The following is a 17,421-nucleotide window of genomic DNA, read 5'->3' on the forward strand; positions in this document are numbered from 1 at the left end:
GGGGGTGGTGCGGGGAGCCGGGCCCTGCCCTGCTGAGTCGGAGGAGAGGTTCTGGGCCTGCAAATGCAGCTCGGGGAACCCCTGCAAAGAGGGGACAGCTCACCTGGACTATCAGGGAACTCGGCAAATGCTTAGGGACAAGAGATTACCAGCCAATGACGTTAGATCCCCCTCAAGACACAAGCTATGGCAAGAGGAGTTTTATTTTACCAAGATTTACTGACTCTGCTCCGACACATTTATCAGTGATTCGAAAGTCAGTATTTCCCTCACCCAGGTTAGTGGAGTTCCTGGGGTCGTTAGGGTAACTGAAACTTTGTGAGAGTTCCCCACATGCCAGATGGTATTTTAATTATGATCTAATTTAATACAGTTACAATCATTATTATTCCCATTTTACAAGCAAGGAAGTCAAGGTACAGGGAATCCAAGTATCTTGTTCAAAGTCACAACAGATAGCAAGCGGCAGACTCAGGACTCAACCCCCGGCAGTGTCTACGGAACACCTGAGTTTCTCACTGCTAACACCTGACTGTCCAAAAACAGTGGCTATCAGTGATCTAGCACTGGTAGCTTGGGCTGAAAAGACATTATCAGACGCTGACTGCCCTGCTGGAGCTATTTCCCACCTATACTAACTAGCACCCATCTGAGATAGAGATCTTGAAACTCAGGTTTGTATTAATAAGACTAGATCATACAACAGCAAAACAATCTGTGATGCAATAAATCAGATTCTCCAGCCCCCTGGAACTAAATCCCTGATGACGGCTGAGGGACGCGGGCAATTACATTCATTCTTTCAGGGGAGCAGGGCAGTAATTAGTAATACGCTATGCATGGCCAAGGGAACTCTAGGACACTGGGAAAATCTGATTCAATAAACACAGTGTGAGGGTAAAGAGAATTGCAAGAATAATTTTCTCACTGTAATCAGTACAGTTTATTCCCAACTGTGGCCAGAGTTTTAAAAAGGAAAGTAGAAAAACTGCAGAAGGGAGTAAAACCACATAAATAATTTTAAAACCTGGGACAGTGGGCTCATAAAGAAGGGGTTTGGGATGTGTTAGACTCAAAAATAAGAGCCTGGCGTTTGACAATGATTTTCTTTCTTTCTTTTCTTCCTTTCTTTCTTTTTAAAGATTTGATTGACTTATTTGACAGACAGAGATCACAAGTAGGCAGAGAGGCAGGCAGAGAGAGAGAGAGGGAAGCAGGCTCCCTGCTGAGCAGAGAGTCTGATGTGGGGGCTCGATCGCAGGACCCTGAGATCATGACCTGAGCAGAAGGCAGAGGCTTAACACACTGAGCCACCCAGGCGCCCTGACAATGATTTTCAAGGCAATGAAAAGCATGCTAGTGTTTGCTGTTCTCTTTGACTACAGAAGACGAAGAGCTGAATTTATATTGTGGTGTAGATTTAGGTTAGGTCTGGGCCATTTTGTCACCTGGGAAACTGCAGCACAGGTGCTGAGTGATCTTCCCAAGATCAACCTTGGTAGGTTGAGGACACGTTTCTGGATTCCTCATTTTAATGAACCAGGGATAACAATCCTCTAAACCAGTGTGGTTTTCAGTTCTTTTGAGGAGGGGAGACCTTATTCAGAAGGTAAATGTTGAAACCTTATCCCAGGGCAGGTAGTGCTGGCTAACAACTGGCAAGGGAGACCCTGCAAAGCACATGTGTGGCCTTGTCCACTGGCCACCACCCCTGGTCAACCAGCCTTCTTGCCACCTCTGGGTAACCTTGACTCTGAATCACATTTTGTCACTGGAAAAGTGAAAGGCAGGGTTTTCCAGCATTTCCCATCACCCAACTACAAAGATATTTTAAAAGCCTCTTTGTTTGCCCTACAAAAGGAACAACTGACTCAAAAAACATAAGGAAGGGCATTACCTTTGGAATAAAACCCTACAGGGCAACTCCACAGTAATTCCAAACTTTCCAGCACCTGTTGAACACTTACTCCTAAGGTCCTAGAATCTCCAAAGAGAAACAGAATATATAGAAAATGTGCAACTAAAAAAAAAAAAAAGAAAGAAAGAAAATGTGTAATTGACCAGCATGCAGCGACGTATGCACCAGGAAGAGGTGATAAATCCCAGATACAATTAAGCCCCAAATATGGTAAGTACAGGTGCTCCTGGTGGGGGTTCAGATATTTGTTGAATGAACGGACAAAAGTTCTAGGGAGGCTACTTGACTTTGAGATGTGTGGTAATATGTTACCTAATTCTTCTTAAACTGGCGTTTGGGGAAATTATTTTAGCAGATGTGAGGTGGGAGGCTACTAGAGGAAGGCACAATGCAAAATGTGGAAGATATGTTAGAACAAAAATAACCAGGGGGAGGCAAATGGCAATGAATGACACCAACTCAGTGAGAAGGAAGAAACCATGCAGAAAATAATATATTCGACCATTTTCCAACAAATGATTCTGCATTTGAAGACTTGCTAATATCCAGCCTTTAGACCTGGACAGCTGAGCTTAGAAGAATTTTAAATACGGCCCACAACCTTGAAATCACATAACATCTCAGAAGAATCAGTCCATTTAAAAAGCATTTATCAGAAGAAGGAAATAATTTTCCAAGTGCTATGTTTTCCACTGGTTTCTAGAGAGGTGGTTAATTGATAGGATTGTTGCTTTCAAGACAATGACAAAGATTGGAGAGGGGAAAAAATAACATTTTGGAAAGGCCTGCTTTTAATCTTGATTTTTTAAAATTTTCTTCATTAATTAATGCCACATGCCAACAAAATTATCATTGACCTTAACTTGAGAAGAAGCCTTAGTGAAGAGTGGTCTATAAGTTATACTTTGTTCTCCGTGTCCTGACCCATAAAAGGGGAAAAGACTGGTAAAGGAAGCTGGGAGGCAAACCTCATCCCTTTCTCCATGGAGAAGACACACTCAGAGTCAGGAGTGTGGCAGAAGTAGAACCTTTCACATTCATCCAGGAAGAAACTTCATTATGCAAAGACATTAAGAGATACAGGTTGGTGACATCCAGAAGCAGAGTGAGCAGGAGATGAAGCCCAAGGAAAAGGACAGTAGGTAGGCAACACCTTAAGACCGGAACAAAGAGGTTCCTGGGGGGCTCAGTCGCTTAAGTGTCTGCCTTCAGTTCAGGTCATGATCCCAGGGTCCTGGGGTCAAGTCCCTGCATCAGGCTCCTTGCTCAGCGGAGAGCTTACTTTTCCCTCTACCTGCTGCTCCCCCTGCTTGTGCTCTCTTTCTCTCTCTAACAAACAGACAAACAAATAAATAAATAAGACCTGAACAAACCTGTTAATGCCCCAGTGCTGAGCTGGCTCCTTTGAGTCCTGGGGGACAGGGGCGGGGTCCAGAGAAGGGACTGAGAACCCAGTCCTGCATGCCACGGGGCTCCAGAAATACCTCCTAGGTCCACAAGTGATTACGAGCGTGTAGAATGCAAAGTGGAAGATGTAAGAAGCTACTGATGTATGTAACATCCCATATGGTGTTTCTCAGTGTTTTCTGTCCATGAAACCCATCCACAGAAGGTTAAAGAATCCTGCTGGTCTTACGGAGAAAGCTAAATTTCTGTCTTGGGAACAATGGGAACTGAAAATAAGTTCCATTTAACACACTGGTTCCCTAAACTCTTAATTCCGTTTCACACAGACTTAAATAAATCCTGTTGTTAATTTCTCACCAAGTTTTCTTTTCTTGTTTTTAAAGACACGCATGGAAAGCTTAAGGATAGTTTAAAGGCTAACAATAGGGATGTATAAAAGATAAGCGACAACTGTGGTAAGTAGTAAAAGGAAGTCGGATCTTCTTACTTGGTTGTTTGCCTGGACCACAGGAAAAAAAGAGTTAAAAAATGAAAATCTATCTTCAGGATTAAAAAAAAGGGGGGGAAGAAGAAAATCCATAGTAATCAGATAATAGTTTCTGATTTTATATTTTATTTTATCTTTTCTAGAGCCCTCTGACAATTCATTTGTGCATAAGAACCCCTTATAGATCATTTTGCCAGTTTTACGAATGAGGAAGATGGTAAGCTACATGGGAATCTAGACTAGAATTCAGATTTCCAGACTTCTCTCCTCACCTGAGCCCTTCTTGACCCAGGAACTCAAGTGAAGTCTGATGCCCAAGACAGTTTGTTCTGAGGGGAGAAGGGCAGGCACATATATAATAATACAGCAGGATCGGATACGAAAGTGATGAAATTAGGTGCCAGTCCATGTGCCCAGGAAATCAGGAGAAGCCAAAAGGAACTTAAGTGGCTAGCCTAATTAAATCAAATAGAGCATTCTCCGTCTCACTTTGGCTTCCCTTCCTGGGAAATCAGAGTTTGGGAACAAACACTGGTTTGTACCTCGGGGACATTCGGGATTTCTTAGCCTGGACATGCAGAGGTCCACAGGAAATGGTGTGGACAACTAGAAGCGAATGAGTGCTAATTAGTAAAGACGAGACTAACATAAAGAAGTGTGTATCCCGTTGATTATCTTCCCATTTAGTGCCTTTGCACAACGATTTGCAAGGCTGAAGCAAGAGGCAATGAATTTATCATTAAACAGAAATAGTTCACAGCTGCCAGCTTCTCACACTGCAACTCAATTCTCTCTCCTTGTTCCCGGCATCCGCATCCACACCCACTGGCAGGGGACAGGAGCCTCACTGTACTTTGGGGCTGCTGAGCAGGGGGCCAGCATCCTCATCCACCTGTTAGGTGGGATGTCTGGGGTCTCCTGACTTTTCACCGTAGACAGCACTAGCTCCAGCTCCCTCCAGGGCCAGTGCTGCAGGCAGCCTATAAATCACTGTCTGAGTATCCAAGAAGTGCCGCCCTTCAGAAGGGGGGCAGCACTCTGGCTGGTTAAGACCGTACAGATCCTTTGCTTAAGGGACACAGAAGAGATTCTGGGACAAAAGTAACTTTCCTAAGGAAAGATTCAGAAATAGCAAAAGCATGGTCAGTGTTAGCATATGATATTCTCGCCTTTTTGAGTCAGAAGTGGCTTTGTACATTTTGCTTTCAAGCTGTCTGCACTCCAAGAGTTGGCCGGCGAGATCAGGGGTTAGAGCCCGTGCTGGGCAGCCAGCAGCTGGGGTATGGAAGCAGTTTCTGCCACCTGCTATCTGTGTCATTTCAGGCAGATCATTTCCCCTCCCGAAGCTTCCATTTCCCCATCTGTAAAGCTGGATAACAACATCTACCTTCCCTCCCTTAAAAGGCTGAAGTGAGGGGGTAAATGACTTAATATTTGAAAACTGCTTACAGACACAAAAACAAAAACATGGCCAGTCTTTTCACTCAGAATGCACCCTCATAGAGGAAACTGCCTTCTAGGTGGGGGGTCATGTTTTCAAGTTGCCTATAAAAGACCAGGCGCCCTGTATCATGATTACAACAGCCTCAAAGCTCAGACTGGTTCAGTGGAAAGAAGAGCCATGGCTCAAAGCAGAAACAGACAGGGAGCCTGGATGGGAGAGCGCCCCCACGGCCGGCCGACGGGCAGGACCAGGTGGAGAGGAGGAGGGGCTGAGCCCAGGGGCAGGGCGGTGGGGCTGGAGGGCAGCTGAGTGCCATCAGAAGGGTCCACAGGAGCTGCTTAGTCTGATCTGTAAGTCAGATACTACTTACACCTTTCATCCTCCCACCCACATTGAAAGCCTGTATGAGGCTCATCCTTGGCCCAACCTCCATTTCAGATTGGGAACAAAGAATAGATTTGCACTCAGTGCTCTCATTTGATGCTAGATTTAGTGTCTTCCTAAGCAATGCCAAAAATTTTAAAAATTAAAAAAGGGCCCCCCGTCATCTGTCGAAATAACTGACAGAAGAGACGAACTGTAGAAACTCTCATTTTAGGGCACCCTGATCCCTGCGGTCTTTGAACACACGAAGTCCCTGACATCCCAGCAGCACCTGCGTTCCAGCCTCAAGTGGTCAACCAGGCACAATCCCACTGGACCCCTGGTCTGAAGCGGCAGGCTTGAAGCCCAAACGCGAAGATGCTCATTGGTACGTTCCTTTATTGGGAAAAGAGCCACCATCTCCTCTGGGATTGGTAAAACCCCAACACTCATGTTACTTAAAAGTTTGCTTTGTCTACAGACCCCACAGAGGTGTGCCCCTCTTTAGCAGGCTGATTGCTGGGGCCAAGCGGAGATGACCGTGCTTTCCTGTTTCAGAGGAAGGGGGCCCTGCTGGAGAGAGGGAGGAGTTCTGAGCCAGACATCAGGGAGCTGGGTCTGGGTCACAGCTGTACCTCTGAGGGGTCTAGGACTGTGCATCTATACTGGAGCCATTCGTTGTCACATGTGACTATTTAACTCAATTAAATAACGTCCCAACTTCCGTTTCTCAGCCACCCTAGCTGCATTTCTAGTGCTCCATGAGCCACACGTGGCTACTGCACTTGGCACTACAGATACAGAACGTTTCCACCATTATGAAAGGTTCACCAGGGCAGCGGTATCTGACCCTCTCTGAGACCTAATTGCCTCCCTGGTCCGGTTGGGTCAGAGTAACAATGTCTGCCTGCCTCTATATATCTATAATCTATAGATATATAGATTCTACAAACAGACGCTAGGGTCTGTGTGAGTGTGTGTGTACGTGTGTACTTCTACATGACGGACTACATATAAAGCTCTCTGATAATGGGAGAAGCACGTATGTACGTAAAGAGTATCATACATACCGCTCACGGTGAAAGAGCAAACGGGGGGAAATGAGTGTCATTGGCCAATAAGGGGTTTTATCCTTACTATGGAGAAAGTATGTAATATCAGTAAGAACAACAGTAAAACCAACAGAAGACTGGGAAATGCCCGAGACGAGGGGCATGGGCTGGGAAGATCCTCTTGGGTGCTACCTTATCTTGATCAGGGTAGTCGTCGTACAGGTGCATTCAAGGTAAAAAGTCTCTGAGCCACACTCCTAAATTCAGTGCCCCTTATACGAATGTAATAGCTTGGTAAAATGCAACAAAGCATATAAACTGAAATACAAACTCGAGAGATCTTCTTCATCAGCTAAATGCATGCTCTCTTTGTTCCCCAAACAATGAGTGTAAGAGGACTAGTGAGTTAGAAACCCAACAGCTGAGTCATTTTGATACAGTCTGTGAAACTGCTCGCCCACATGACCTGTACTTCTGTGCCACAAACAAGGATGTAGTCATCAAGCAGCAGCACTGCTGTTCAACGATCCCATTAAACTGCTCTGTCCGCTATCCTTCCCCACCCTGCACATAGCTTTGGGGCAGGCACCAACGTCTTTGAGAACTTTTAGGTACAGAATTCTATCTTCTTCAATCAGAATGGCCAGTCCAATACATTATCCAAGTTCCCCATTCAGTCCAGTAAGACATTTCCTTCCTGGCCTAGCTTGGCCTGCCTTCAGCCTGGAAGCCTCCCTAAAGGTCCCCTGTTCTTTTCCCAAAACACCTCCTCTCCACTCCCTGCTTCCCCTTCCACATGCCAGGGCAGGTGGAGCTGGGCCCTGCTCTGGATGTGGTAGACGGACGGTGGCTAACTCCTGTGAGGCACGTGGTGGGATTCCTGGAGTCCTCTCCACTGGACACTAAAGGCCAGCTCCCCTGACTCAGGCAACGTCTGGATCCTCTCACGCTCACATCTACCCCGTGTCTGGCACCCTCTAGGGATCAATTCTTACTAGTGAATGAATGAAGGAGGGAAAAGAGAGGAAGTAGCAATAGTTCGTCCATGAGTTCCGTGGGGAAGGAGATTTTTATATGAGTAGGTCATTTTTATCTGATCTCATGCTTTTAAAACATTCCCCCTAACCTACAGTTAAGAAAACGAGGGATCATTTCATTCCTGGCCGGGTGTCCCTCCCATGGTACCAAGTCAGAGTGCACAGATCGTAACCTGCAGACACCACTGCAGGCTCCTTCCTTAGTACTGTTCTGTGGTCTGTAGGATCCCTCAAACAACTGGACAGAGTCTCTCTCCAGGATCAGTGGATCAATAAGGCAATGCAGGAAACCCAAAATTGCTACAGATTATACATACCAGGCCTCTAACACACACACTTGAGGTCAGCCTCAAAGCCCTGCCCTCTCTTGTCTGTGCACAGAAGACAAAGCAGCCCGGGAGCACATGGTTAAAAGCACCGTGGCCCCGAAACCTGCAGACAGCTTGGAATTGTGCAAATGACACATGAGGCCTCCTAGCAGGAAACACTTGAGAAGTGTGCAGACACCTAATGAGAACACTTCTTTCTCTCAGATTTTCTACACACACAGCCCTGATTTCTGGTCCCTTTGGTGGCTTTAGTCTCTGTCTTGGCTGACTTCGGGAACTATAAATGCTTGCAGATGGCCTCCTGGAGATAATGCATAAACTGGCTTTGAGAATTCTTCCTGGGCATCTCCCAGGTGCCCAGCATGGCAGAGTCCTGAGGAAGCAGACACAAAGATGAAGGAGACAAGCTGGGTCTGCAGGGAACTAAGGCTCCTTGTACTGGGATGAAATGTTCATCTCCTGTCCTTAGCTAGAAGGGATCTGGTCACACCCACCTATGGTGGACTTTATGTCTTTCATGCTTCTTGATTCAATGTTGCCTTTAACCCTCACTACATCCTTGGGGGAGGCAAGAGATGGACAGTTGTTCTCATTCTCAGAAGAGAATATTCACCCCCAGTGAGGCCGAGGGACAGAATCGGGCCCCACAGAAGATACAGTGGCAGAGTTGGAAGAAGAACACGTGTGTCCTGACTCTGGGCTCCTGCTTCCACTAACCCATAGACAAGGCATATGGGAGGAACCCAGCCAGGCCTTGTGGCTTCCTTTCAACATGAGAGGCAATAAATGAGTGAAAAGGCATAACAAAATGAAGAGAAACTAGGGCAGAATGTATAACAGATGAAAATTTTTGGAATCAGGAAAAAAAAAGCATCCTAGTCTTACCAAAGGAAAGACTTACTAAAGGAAAACCTAAGGTTCCAGAATGGCATTCTAGCACACTGCGGGGAAGGAGTTGAGGGTGACATCCTAGGGAAATTTTATTTCTCTGGAGAACCAACACTCATAATTCTGCCACTCTATTTCTCCTGAATTAAGTTCAGGGTCCTACCTACTCATATTACTCACCTTTGGTGAGAAATGAGAAATAGATACATGATACTTAATATTGTGTAGTAGATTCAATTCTCCAGATTATCTGGGGACAAAGCTACATCTTGTCACTTCCCTAAGGCTTTTCTGTTTTCAATAAACAGAAGTTATTTCTCTGGTTGGTCTACCATGTGAGCAGTAATGCAATTTGCCATGTTTGGCTGTATTTTTTTTTTTAAAGATTCCAACTTCCTACTCATTTTTTTGGGAAAATTATTAATTAAAAATAATCAGGTTGCCACAATAATGCCACAGTCTGGGACTCAACCAGCAGAGAGTGAATCAGATAATGAAAAATTCTATTGTCCAAGCCCTTCAGTTTGTGAGGTGAAAACCAAAGACAGCAACAGCGAGAGTTAACTAGCAGAGTTCTTTCTTTTTTAAAGTACCATGGCAGGTCTGCTTCTCTGGGGTCCATCAAGCCAGGGGCCACACCCACACCCCCACTGGCTCAGGCCACGTCAGGTGATGCAGAGCTCACCCAAACGAGGAAGGAGACAGGATGTGCACAAGATGAGGTTACAATGGGACAACTGGAAACCAACCACAGATCCTTAAAATACACTCACACATTCAGGGAAGGGAAGAAAAGACAAAGGTGGGAGTGGTAAGACCTTCCTCTGGCACATCAGGGTCTACATTTTATACAATAATCATGTCAGGACAAAAGACTGGATATTTGAGCACTGTGTACCATCCACACATGACTCCCATGTCGAGAGGGTCTGAGAAGCTGGGGTCCCAGTGTGGGCTCCCTAAATGGAACTGATGACCAAGTGCTTTTCCACATAGAAGCATGCCCTAAGTAACAGGCTACAAAGTATCCGAACTGTCCGGCTAACATTTAGGGTGCTTTGTGGATTACAACTAAATGCCTCAGGACGCAATATGAATAAAGAGACCCGTGCTTCCCTATCAAACCACTTTCTATCCCAGTGACTTGGTGCTATTCAATCTAATACTACCCATAGACACATACGTATTTGTGCAAGTACAACGCAGCCAAGGTCAAGCCAGATGATAACACCTTCCTGTAAATCTCTTTATCCTAGAAGCAAGGGATTCAGTCCAGCCATCTCCCCATCTCTGAGTTCTCTTCACCCAAAGTAGAGTGAGCCCCACATACTGAAAATTGCTTTGCGACTCTTTTCTAGCTACTATAAGAGTTCTGTGTGAATTTTGAGGGATTCTGGTTTCAGATCGTTAGAAAAAGAGGGCACTGGGGATTGACAGAGAGGAGGTGAGACTGGCAGGGAAGCCAGATTAGAGGTTTCGGAGAGAAGATTTGCAGACAGCAGGGAGCTGAGGCCCAGGTCAGCCTGGGCTTTGGCTTGCAGCTGGGAAGACAACGGAGGGGCCTCTGGGAAGCCTTGTGCCCTGGAGGCTTGTGCCACCTTTTTGAAGCATCCACGGACTCTTTGAATCAGAACTCAGGACCCTGGAGTCCAAAACCAGAGAGAAATGGGATGCCTGGTCAGATACAGGGTAGACTTCATTATCACATATCTGCAGTGAGCCAGACAGGACTTACAAGCAGCTCCCTCAGACGATAAGGAGGAGAGACTAGACATTTTCAGTGGGCTCAGGATGGTCCTTAGAATTTGAGTCATAAGCGATCCATTTTTACTTATTTAAGATGCATAAAATAAAATTTTTAGATCCCATATTTAATGTGCTACCTTCATTTTAACTTTAATTAACACTTAAGAATTGTCATGGGCTAACTGATGGCAAGGCCCAAATCCCACTTTTCCCAATGAGTGAATTCTCCTCCCACAGGGATTGCAGGTGCCTGGCTCTCTCCTGACCCCATCTCATGGACTGTGGTCACCAAGGGCCACATGGCAAACCCATGACAGCCTCTGGGAATATACTGAAGGGAGACCAGGGAGCTCCTCTTTTCTCTGTGTCTTCAAACATTTTATATGTTTAATGTGTTCTGATCTGAGCCACTCCGGGCCCCCTTCCCTCTCTTCAAAACTCTCCTGGCACAGTGCCAGGCAGCCATGCATCTGCCAGGGCCCATCCACTGCTCGGCAGCGGGTAACCAAAGCACAATGCGTGTCTCCAGCCCATGAAGCAAAGAAGGCCCTTACCTTATTTTCTGAAACTGTGATGTGGGTATACATTATACGAATGTGTACTGAAAACACACAAACAAATAGCAAGTAGGTCTCCTGTCAGCCTGATGTAATTTCAAAACAGAGTACTAGGAACCAGAACATCAAAGGCACGAGGCAAAATGTCTCCTAAATCCGCCTGAGAAAATAGTCCCCAACCAGACACCAAGGTGTGTGGGCCCAGAGTACTGCTCATCTCCGGGGCATCTGCTGTTTACCTCAGGGGAGGAGCGGCTGCTGACCCCCAGGGGCCCAGTCGCAGCTACCTTGAGGGCCCATGAATGGCTCCCTGGGAGGCACGATACGGTGGCTTTATGCCCCCGGGTAGGTGCCGTTGCCTCAAAAGATGAGGAAAGAGGGAAGCCGGGCTTCCCCTCCTGTGTCCTGCTGGATCCTGGATATTTGGCCAATACCCGTGTGTCTGCTTTGATCTGTATGTCTATCCTAGTTCTTCCCTTTTTTTTTTTTTAAGATTTGTATTTATTTATTTGACAGACAGAGATCACAAGTAGGCAGAGAGGCAGGCAGAGAGAGAGAAAGGGAAGCAGGCTCCCCGCTGAGCAGAGAACCTGATGTAGGGCTCCATCCCAGGACCCGGAAATCATGACCCAAGCCGAAGGCAGAGGCTTCAACACACTGAGCCCACCGGCGCCCCATTCCCTTTCTGTTCTAATTCCAAAGTTTCAGACCCTAACTCCACAGACTCAGAAGGCATTTTATAAATGTCACGACTTAAAAAGTTGGTTTTTAAAAAAAACAAAAAACCCTTGAAAGTAATCAATGATACCACTGAATTTACCTGTGCATGCTTTGAGACCCAGTGACGGAGGACATTCAGCACTCGATTGGTGGCTGTTCTCCGAATAATAAATTCTTTGTCACACGTCCTCTCAGTGTTGTTAAATCCTTGGGAGGAGAATAAACACACACATGTAGTTAAAGCCAATCCCCAGGAATCTGGAAAAGATCACTTATTTTAGGACCTGGGTTAACGGACACTTACAAATACACACCTTGGGAGAGAGGTATGCGGGGTTTCAGACTGTTGAGAATTCTGCTTACTTACTATTATACCCTCAGCTGTGAGGACACCACACAGATACAGGTGCAATTAAATGAATAATGTACACACATTTATTAAAGTCACTGATTAGAGCTAAAGCCGATCTAATGACATTTCCATTTATGCCTGCCTTGTTCTAGAACATAAAACCAAGAAAGTTTTAACAAAGCATTAAAGTGAACACTAGTTGATACTTTTGCCCCAAAGTCATACAACTAATAACATTTTCAATATTCAGATGGATTAGCCCACACCTTAGCTCATAGATGATACAAATACCTTATTATGCGCCCATGTACTGAGAAGGGGGATGGCAAAGTGGTTGGTTAAGAACATGATCTCTGCAGCCAGACTGTCTGGGTTCAAACCTCTGTTGTCCTACCCTGGCAAGATACAGCACTTCTCTGTGACTGGTTTCCTTGTGTCCTGCACGGGCTATTATGTACCCACCTCACAGTGTTGTTATGGAGATTTAGTCAATACATGTCAAGCATTTAGAATGACATCTGGAACAACAGTGAGAGCTGAATAAATACACTTCAGTACTGGTTAAGTGTCTTTGGTTCCCCACTGTGCCAATGTAGGTCTCAGTCACCTTTTCACTATCAAGAAACTACTTCAATTTTTTTTCTATTGAGTCTCTGTTTTAAAAGATTTTACCTTCCAATCATGATTAAGTGACATATTTCCCTTAAAAAATGAATGCAAACCTTATATAACTTATATAACTTCACTGGCAAAGTTCCTGAAAGTTGTCTACACTCACTTATTCCATTTCCTCATCTTCTACATGCTATCCATCCTACTTCCTTCTGCATCCTACTCCAAGCTTCTCACCCCCACCTTACCACCTAAACAGCTCTTATTAAGGTCACTAGTAACCTGCATGTCTCTGTATCCAGGGGTATCTATCATCTCTCCATTGGAAAGCTCATCTGATAAATACCTAAAATCAAATCCTCATGTATTTATATCCCTAGATCTCTTTTCTGGGCTCTGGATCCATGTATCCAACTGTTTTTTGATATTTTCCTTTTAGATGTTTTAAAAACCTCAGACCCAATCTGTATAAAAGAAAAAGCCATGGCCTTCCACCAAACCATGTCCTTATCCAGTGGTCCCAATTTCCTAAAGAGACATCACTAGCCATCTCGTTATATAAGCCAGAAACTGTGGAATTGTTCCTGGCCCATCTCTCTCACCTTCTTTCCCATAATTTTATTTGCTAAGTAAATCTCATATCTGTCCATACCTTCATCTCTACAAAGCCAAAATTGAAGTTGAGCTACCAGCAACTCTCAGTCTGGCCTACTGACAATAGTCTTGTCATTTCTTGCTCCCTCAAATCTGTTCTCTTCTCTAAAGTGAGAAAGACTTTTTTCAAAGGCCAAATTACATGTGTCATCCCCCTGTGTAAAGCCCTTCAATGGCACTTATGATAAACAGAAAAAGTCCTTAACATAGCCCACAAGTTCTTCATGGGTTGACTCCTAGCTCCCTCTCAGCCTTTTCTGGAACCATATTCTTCTCACTTCTCTTTCATCTCACCACCCTTTTTTTAGTCCTTCCTCTTCACCCCAGGGCCTTTGCACATACTGCTCTGCATCTGGCAGAATTACCACTCCCCTTTTCATTCATTGAAAGCTATTCTTGTTTATTTCATTTCCCCCTCCTGGCCTGAGTTGAACACATCAACACATCTCACAGCACCATGCACATTTACTTTCGGGCACTTGTTCCATTTACAATTTCACTTTTATTTATGTAGACAGGGATCAGGTATGTTTTTGCTGAGCACAACGAGCACATATCTGGCATGTAGCAATACTGTATACAAAATATGTTCGCCGAATTAATGAATGAAAGCCTGGAGAGTGAGAATTTACTAAATATTGAATGTGATTTGAATGTTAAGGTGATAGAGTGAAAAATAAATGATTAGTCCTTAGAGTCTATGAAATGAGTTAGACCAAAAAAAAAAAAAATCTATGAACGTCTTAAGGGCAGAGGCCCCTTTCCCACACTGCTCTTTGGATGTAGGCAGGCATCTCTGACCCTCCAGCAGACACAGTCAGAGGATAATGATGCTGTGCTCTTGGCAGAACAGACCTCTTTTTAAAAAATCTCTTGCTATTAAAAGCTTACAAATCCTAGGTGAAATATAATAAATATCTTTTAAAATGCATAGCTGAGTTCTCAAGAAAATGAATTTTCTAGGGTCAAACACACAGGGACCAGAAAACCGGAACCAAGCCTCTGAACTGATGCTAGCAGCCTCAAGAGGAGAGCAGTTCGCCAGTCTGGGAAACACAGGATTTGGATTGTAAATCCATGTGGTTCAAGAGGAGAAACCCCAGGGCCTTCATGAAGTAAGAGTGAGAGAATAGGAACTACGACTCCCACATAAAACTGGAACTTGACCAGTCCTCTGTGAAGAGTGGATGAGGGGGAGAGAGTGCTCCAAGTGCACAAGGAGACCATTAAGAAGCTTATCCATCTCAGCCTGAATCTCTGTGGGGATGGGAGAGGAAGCCTTTCTGAGAACTGATAGCCATAGGCCCGCTTCATGTAGATTTGAAGCTCAGATAAAGCCACTATGGGATGGCCTGTCCCTCTCAATGCGAAGCTAAAAAGTGGCCCATGCCAATGATAATCCTGGGATCCCTGACAAAAGTATACACAGAATCTCTCTGGAGGGACAGAAACTCAACCTCAGCCTGTACTGGCTCTCCACTAAAAACAAAAACAAAAACAAAAACAACTCTGAAGAAAACTCACAATCCAAAATTACAAAACACTCAAACTGTCTGCCATGAACAAGGATCAGTAGACACAGGGATGAGGAACATCCCATCCCACCCCTCCACCACTACCAAGAATTCCAGATACCAGAACTAATAGATAGATCCAGTTTAAACATTCTAAAATTAAAATGTTTACAAAGACTAGTGATATAAAAGTGGACACCGAAAACATGATAAAAGAATTAAAAAATTTTATAGTCAGATTTTACAAGAACCACATAAAACTTCAAAGTTAATAGAATTATTCTTTCAATGACTGTTAAAAAAATAGATAAGCTGAAATAAAAAACTCATAGGATACATTAATACAGATTAGACAGGCCCCACTGAACAAACAATAAACTGTAAAGAGATTAAAAAACCCAGACTTCAGAAAAGTATTCAGATGCAGTACCAAAAGTTAAACAGAGAAAACAAAAAAAGTGTTGAAAGACAGGGAGGAAAGAATTAGAAGTTCCAACAAAAAAAACACAGAAGGACAGTATAGGAAAATAATTTTCTAGACTTGATGGAAGACATGAATTTTCAGGTTCAGAATTGCAATGAACCCAAGGAGGATAAAGAAAATGAAAGCCGCATCCAGAAAAGCTGCAAAATGATGGAACTCCAAAGCAAAGATAGCTTTGAAGCAACTGGTGAGGATATATTTATGATCTACAAAGGAAAGGCAGATGAAAAGGACAGGAAATGGTATGGGGACTAGGGTAAGTGGATGAGAAAGCTCAGATCAACCAAATTAGAGTAGAGACTTCAACTGGAGTGAGAGTCGGGGACTATTAAGGCACCATCGTTTTGCCAGAGGATGGAAGTCAAAAGCTCTTAGAACACTGAAAAGGGATAATGAGGTAGTCTCCCATCTGCATATGTAAGTATAAGGATGCCAATCAGTGAGATGAGAATAGATGGGAGTAAGAGAGAGACAGGAAGATGAAAATCAAAGTGAAATATTAAGAAAGAAAAGCACCTTTAACAGAGCTGCTACTCCTTTAACATATTTTGGAAAAAGCATCTATCACTACTGGTCTCTTCGTGTCTGCATCAGGGGTGGGTGGCATGGGAGTTTATTCTGAAAGAAAGCCAAGGAACAGTCTTCTGCTCTCCAAGTTATTGCACATCACACATTAAAAGACCACTTCAAGGATTTTCTTTATCAAATTTGCAATATTTCCACAAATTCAAATCTCAACCTCTATTACCATTTAGGTTAGGATTTGATTATACTGCTTAGATGTTCCTCATAACTCCTAACCACCATGTTATTTATCTTTTCTGTGGAGACTGCAGTTTGGTAAGTTCTCAGTATCTCTGCTGCTCAGAGCTCATCACTGGCTGCCACTTGCAGACTCAACATTCTCTTGGAAGGTGACCAGGTACTACTTAAGCGATCTCCAACAACACACACTCAGTACAGCTGGAATAATCCTCAGCTAGTAGGAAAGATGAGTAAGACCGCAGGATCAGCCACAGGCAGGACCACCCTTCCAAGTGCTGAGAACCAGGGAGGGAAGGCTCCAAAGACACACATTCCATTGCACCCTTCCCAAGGCAGGCCATCCCCGTGTGGCTCCAGGATGGACAAGTCAAGTCAAGTCCAGAGCAATCCTCTACTTAACGTCTCTGTGGCTCAGTTTCCTAACTTGTAAAATAAGCAGAATAAAACCATGTAACTTTATGTTAAAAATTAAATAATTCTTGTAAAACAAGGAAATCATACTCAATGAAATCATATTTATTATATTTTCACCTACAGCTGGCTTCATCTATCCACCCGCCCCCTTAATCTAATGGCCCTCAGTAAATACTTTTGCCAGAAAGTTAGTTATAAGCTATATGTGAAAGCAGCAAGGATTTGATGAACATCAACTTATTTCCCTCCTGGAGAACATTTCTCACTACTTGATCAACAGATGGAGATCTTTATTTTCTAGAGAAATACTCTCTCAGTTCCATGTAAACCATCAACAGTTTAGAAATTCCCTAAACCAGATACCTGAACCAGTTTTCTGAGGGGCATACCTGTAGCAAATGCTGTTAGAGTAAGTTTTATAAAAGGAGCTGCTGCTTAGTCATGAACTGAAATTAATGCCTTACCTGGGCTCTCTCATGTGCTCGTTCATGTCATCAGATATGCCCATCTCCCCATTTTTCACAGACTTTAAAGCTACATGATCAGAGCAACAATTCTCCATCATTCATCAGGCTTCCTCCTTATTTTAAGCCACCATCTAAGTTGGAGGCTGCCTGGACAATATTATTTCTGAGTTTTAGCATGAGCTACACAGCTAATTGGTGGCAATTCCATGTG

General features: G+C 44.1%; 1 protein-coding gene across 1 annotated transcript in view; it reads right to left on the reverse strand.

Moving 5' to 3' along the window:
- RASGRF2 (Ras protein specific guanine nucleotide releasing factor 2) overlaps positions 1 to 17,421 on the reverse strand; it is a 247,608-nt gene that overhangs the window by 28,812 nt on the left and 201,375 nt on the right. Inside the window, exon 18 of the mRNA XM_032847493.1 lies at positions 12,049 to 12,155. Coding sequence (XP_032703384.1) covers positions 12,049 to 12,155 — 107 coding nt within the window. The remainder of the gene's footprint in view (positions 1 to 12,048; positions 12,156 to 17,421) is intronic.

The sequence above is a fragment of the Lontra canadensis genome, unplaced genomic scaffold (genome assembly GCF_010015895.1).
Source record: "Lontra canadensis isolate GAN:19392208 unplaced genomic scaffold, GSC_riverotter_1.0 scaffold4, whole genome shotgun sequence".
Taxonomy (NCBI): Eukaryota; Metazoa; Chordata; class Mammalia; order Carnivora; family Mustelidae; genus Lontra; species Lontra canadensis.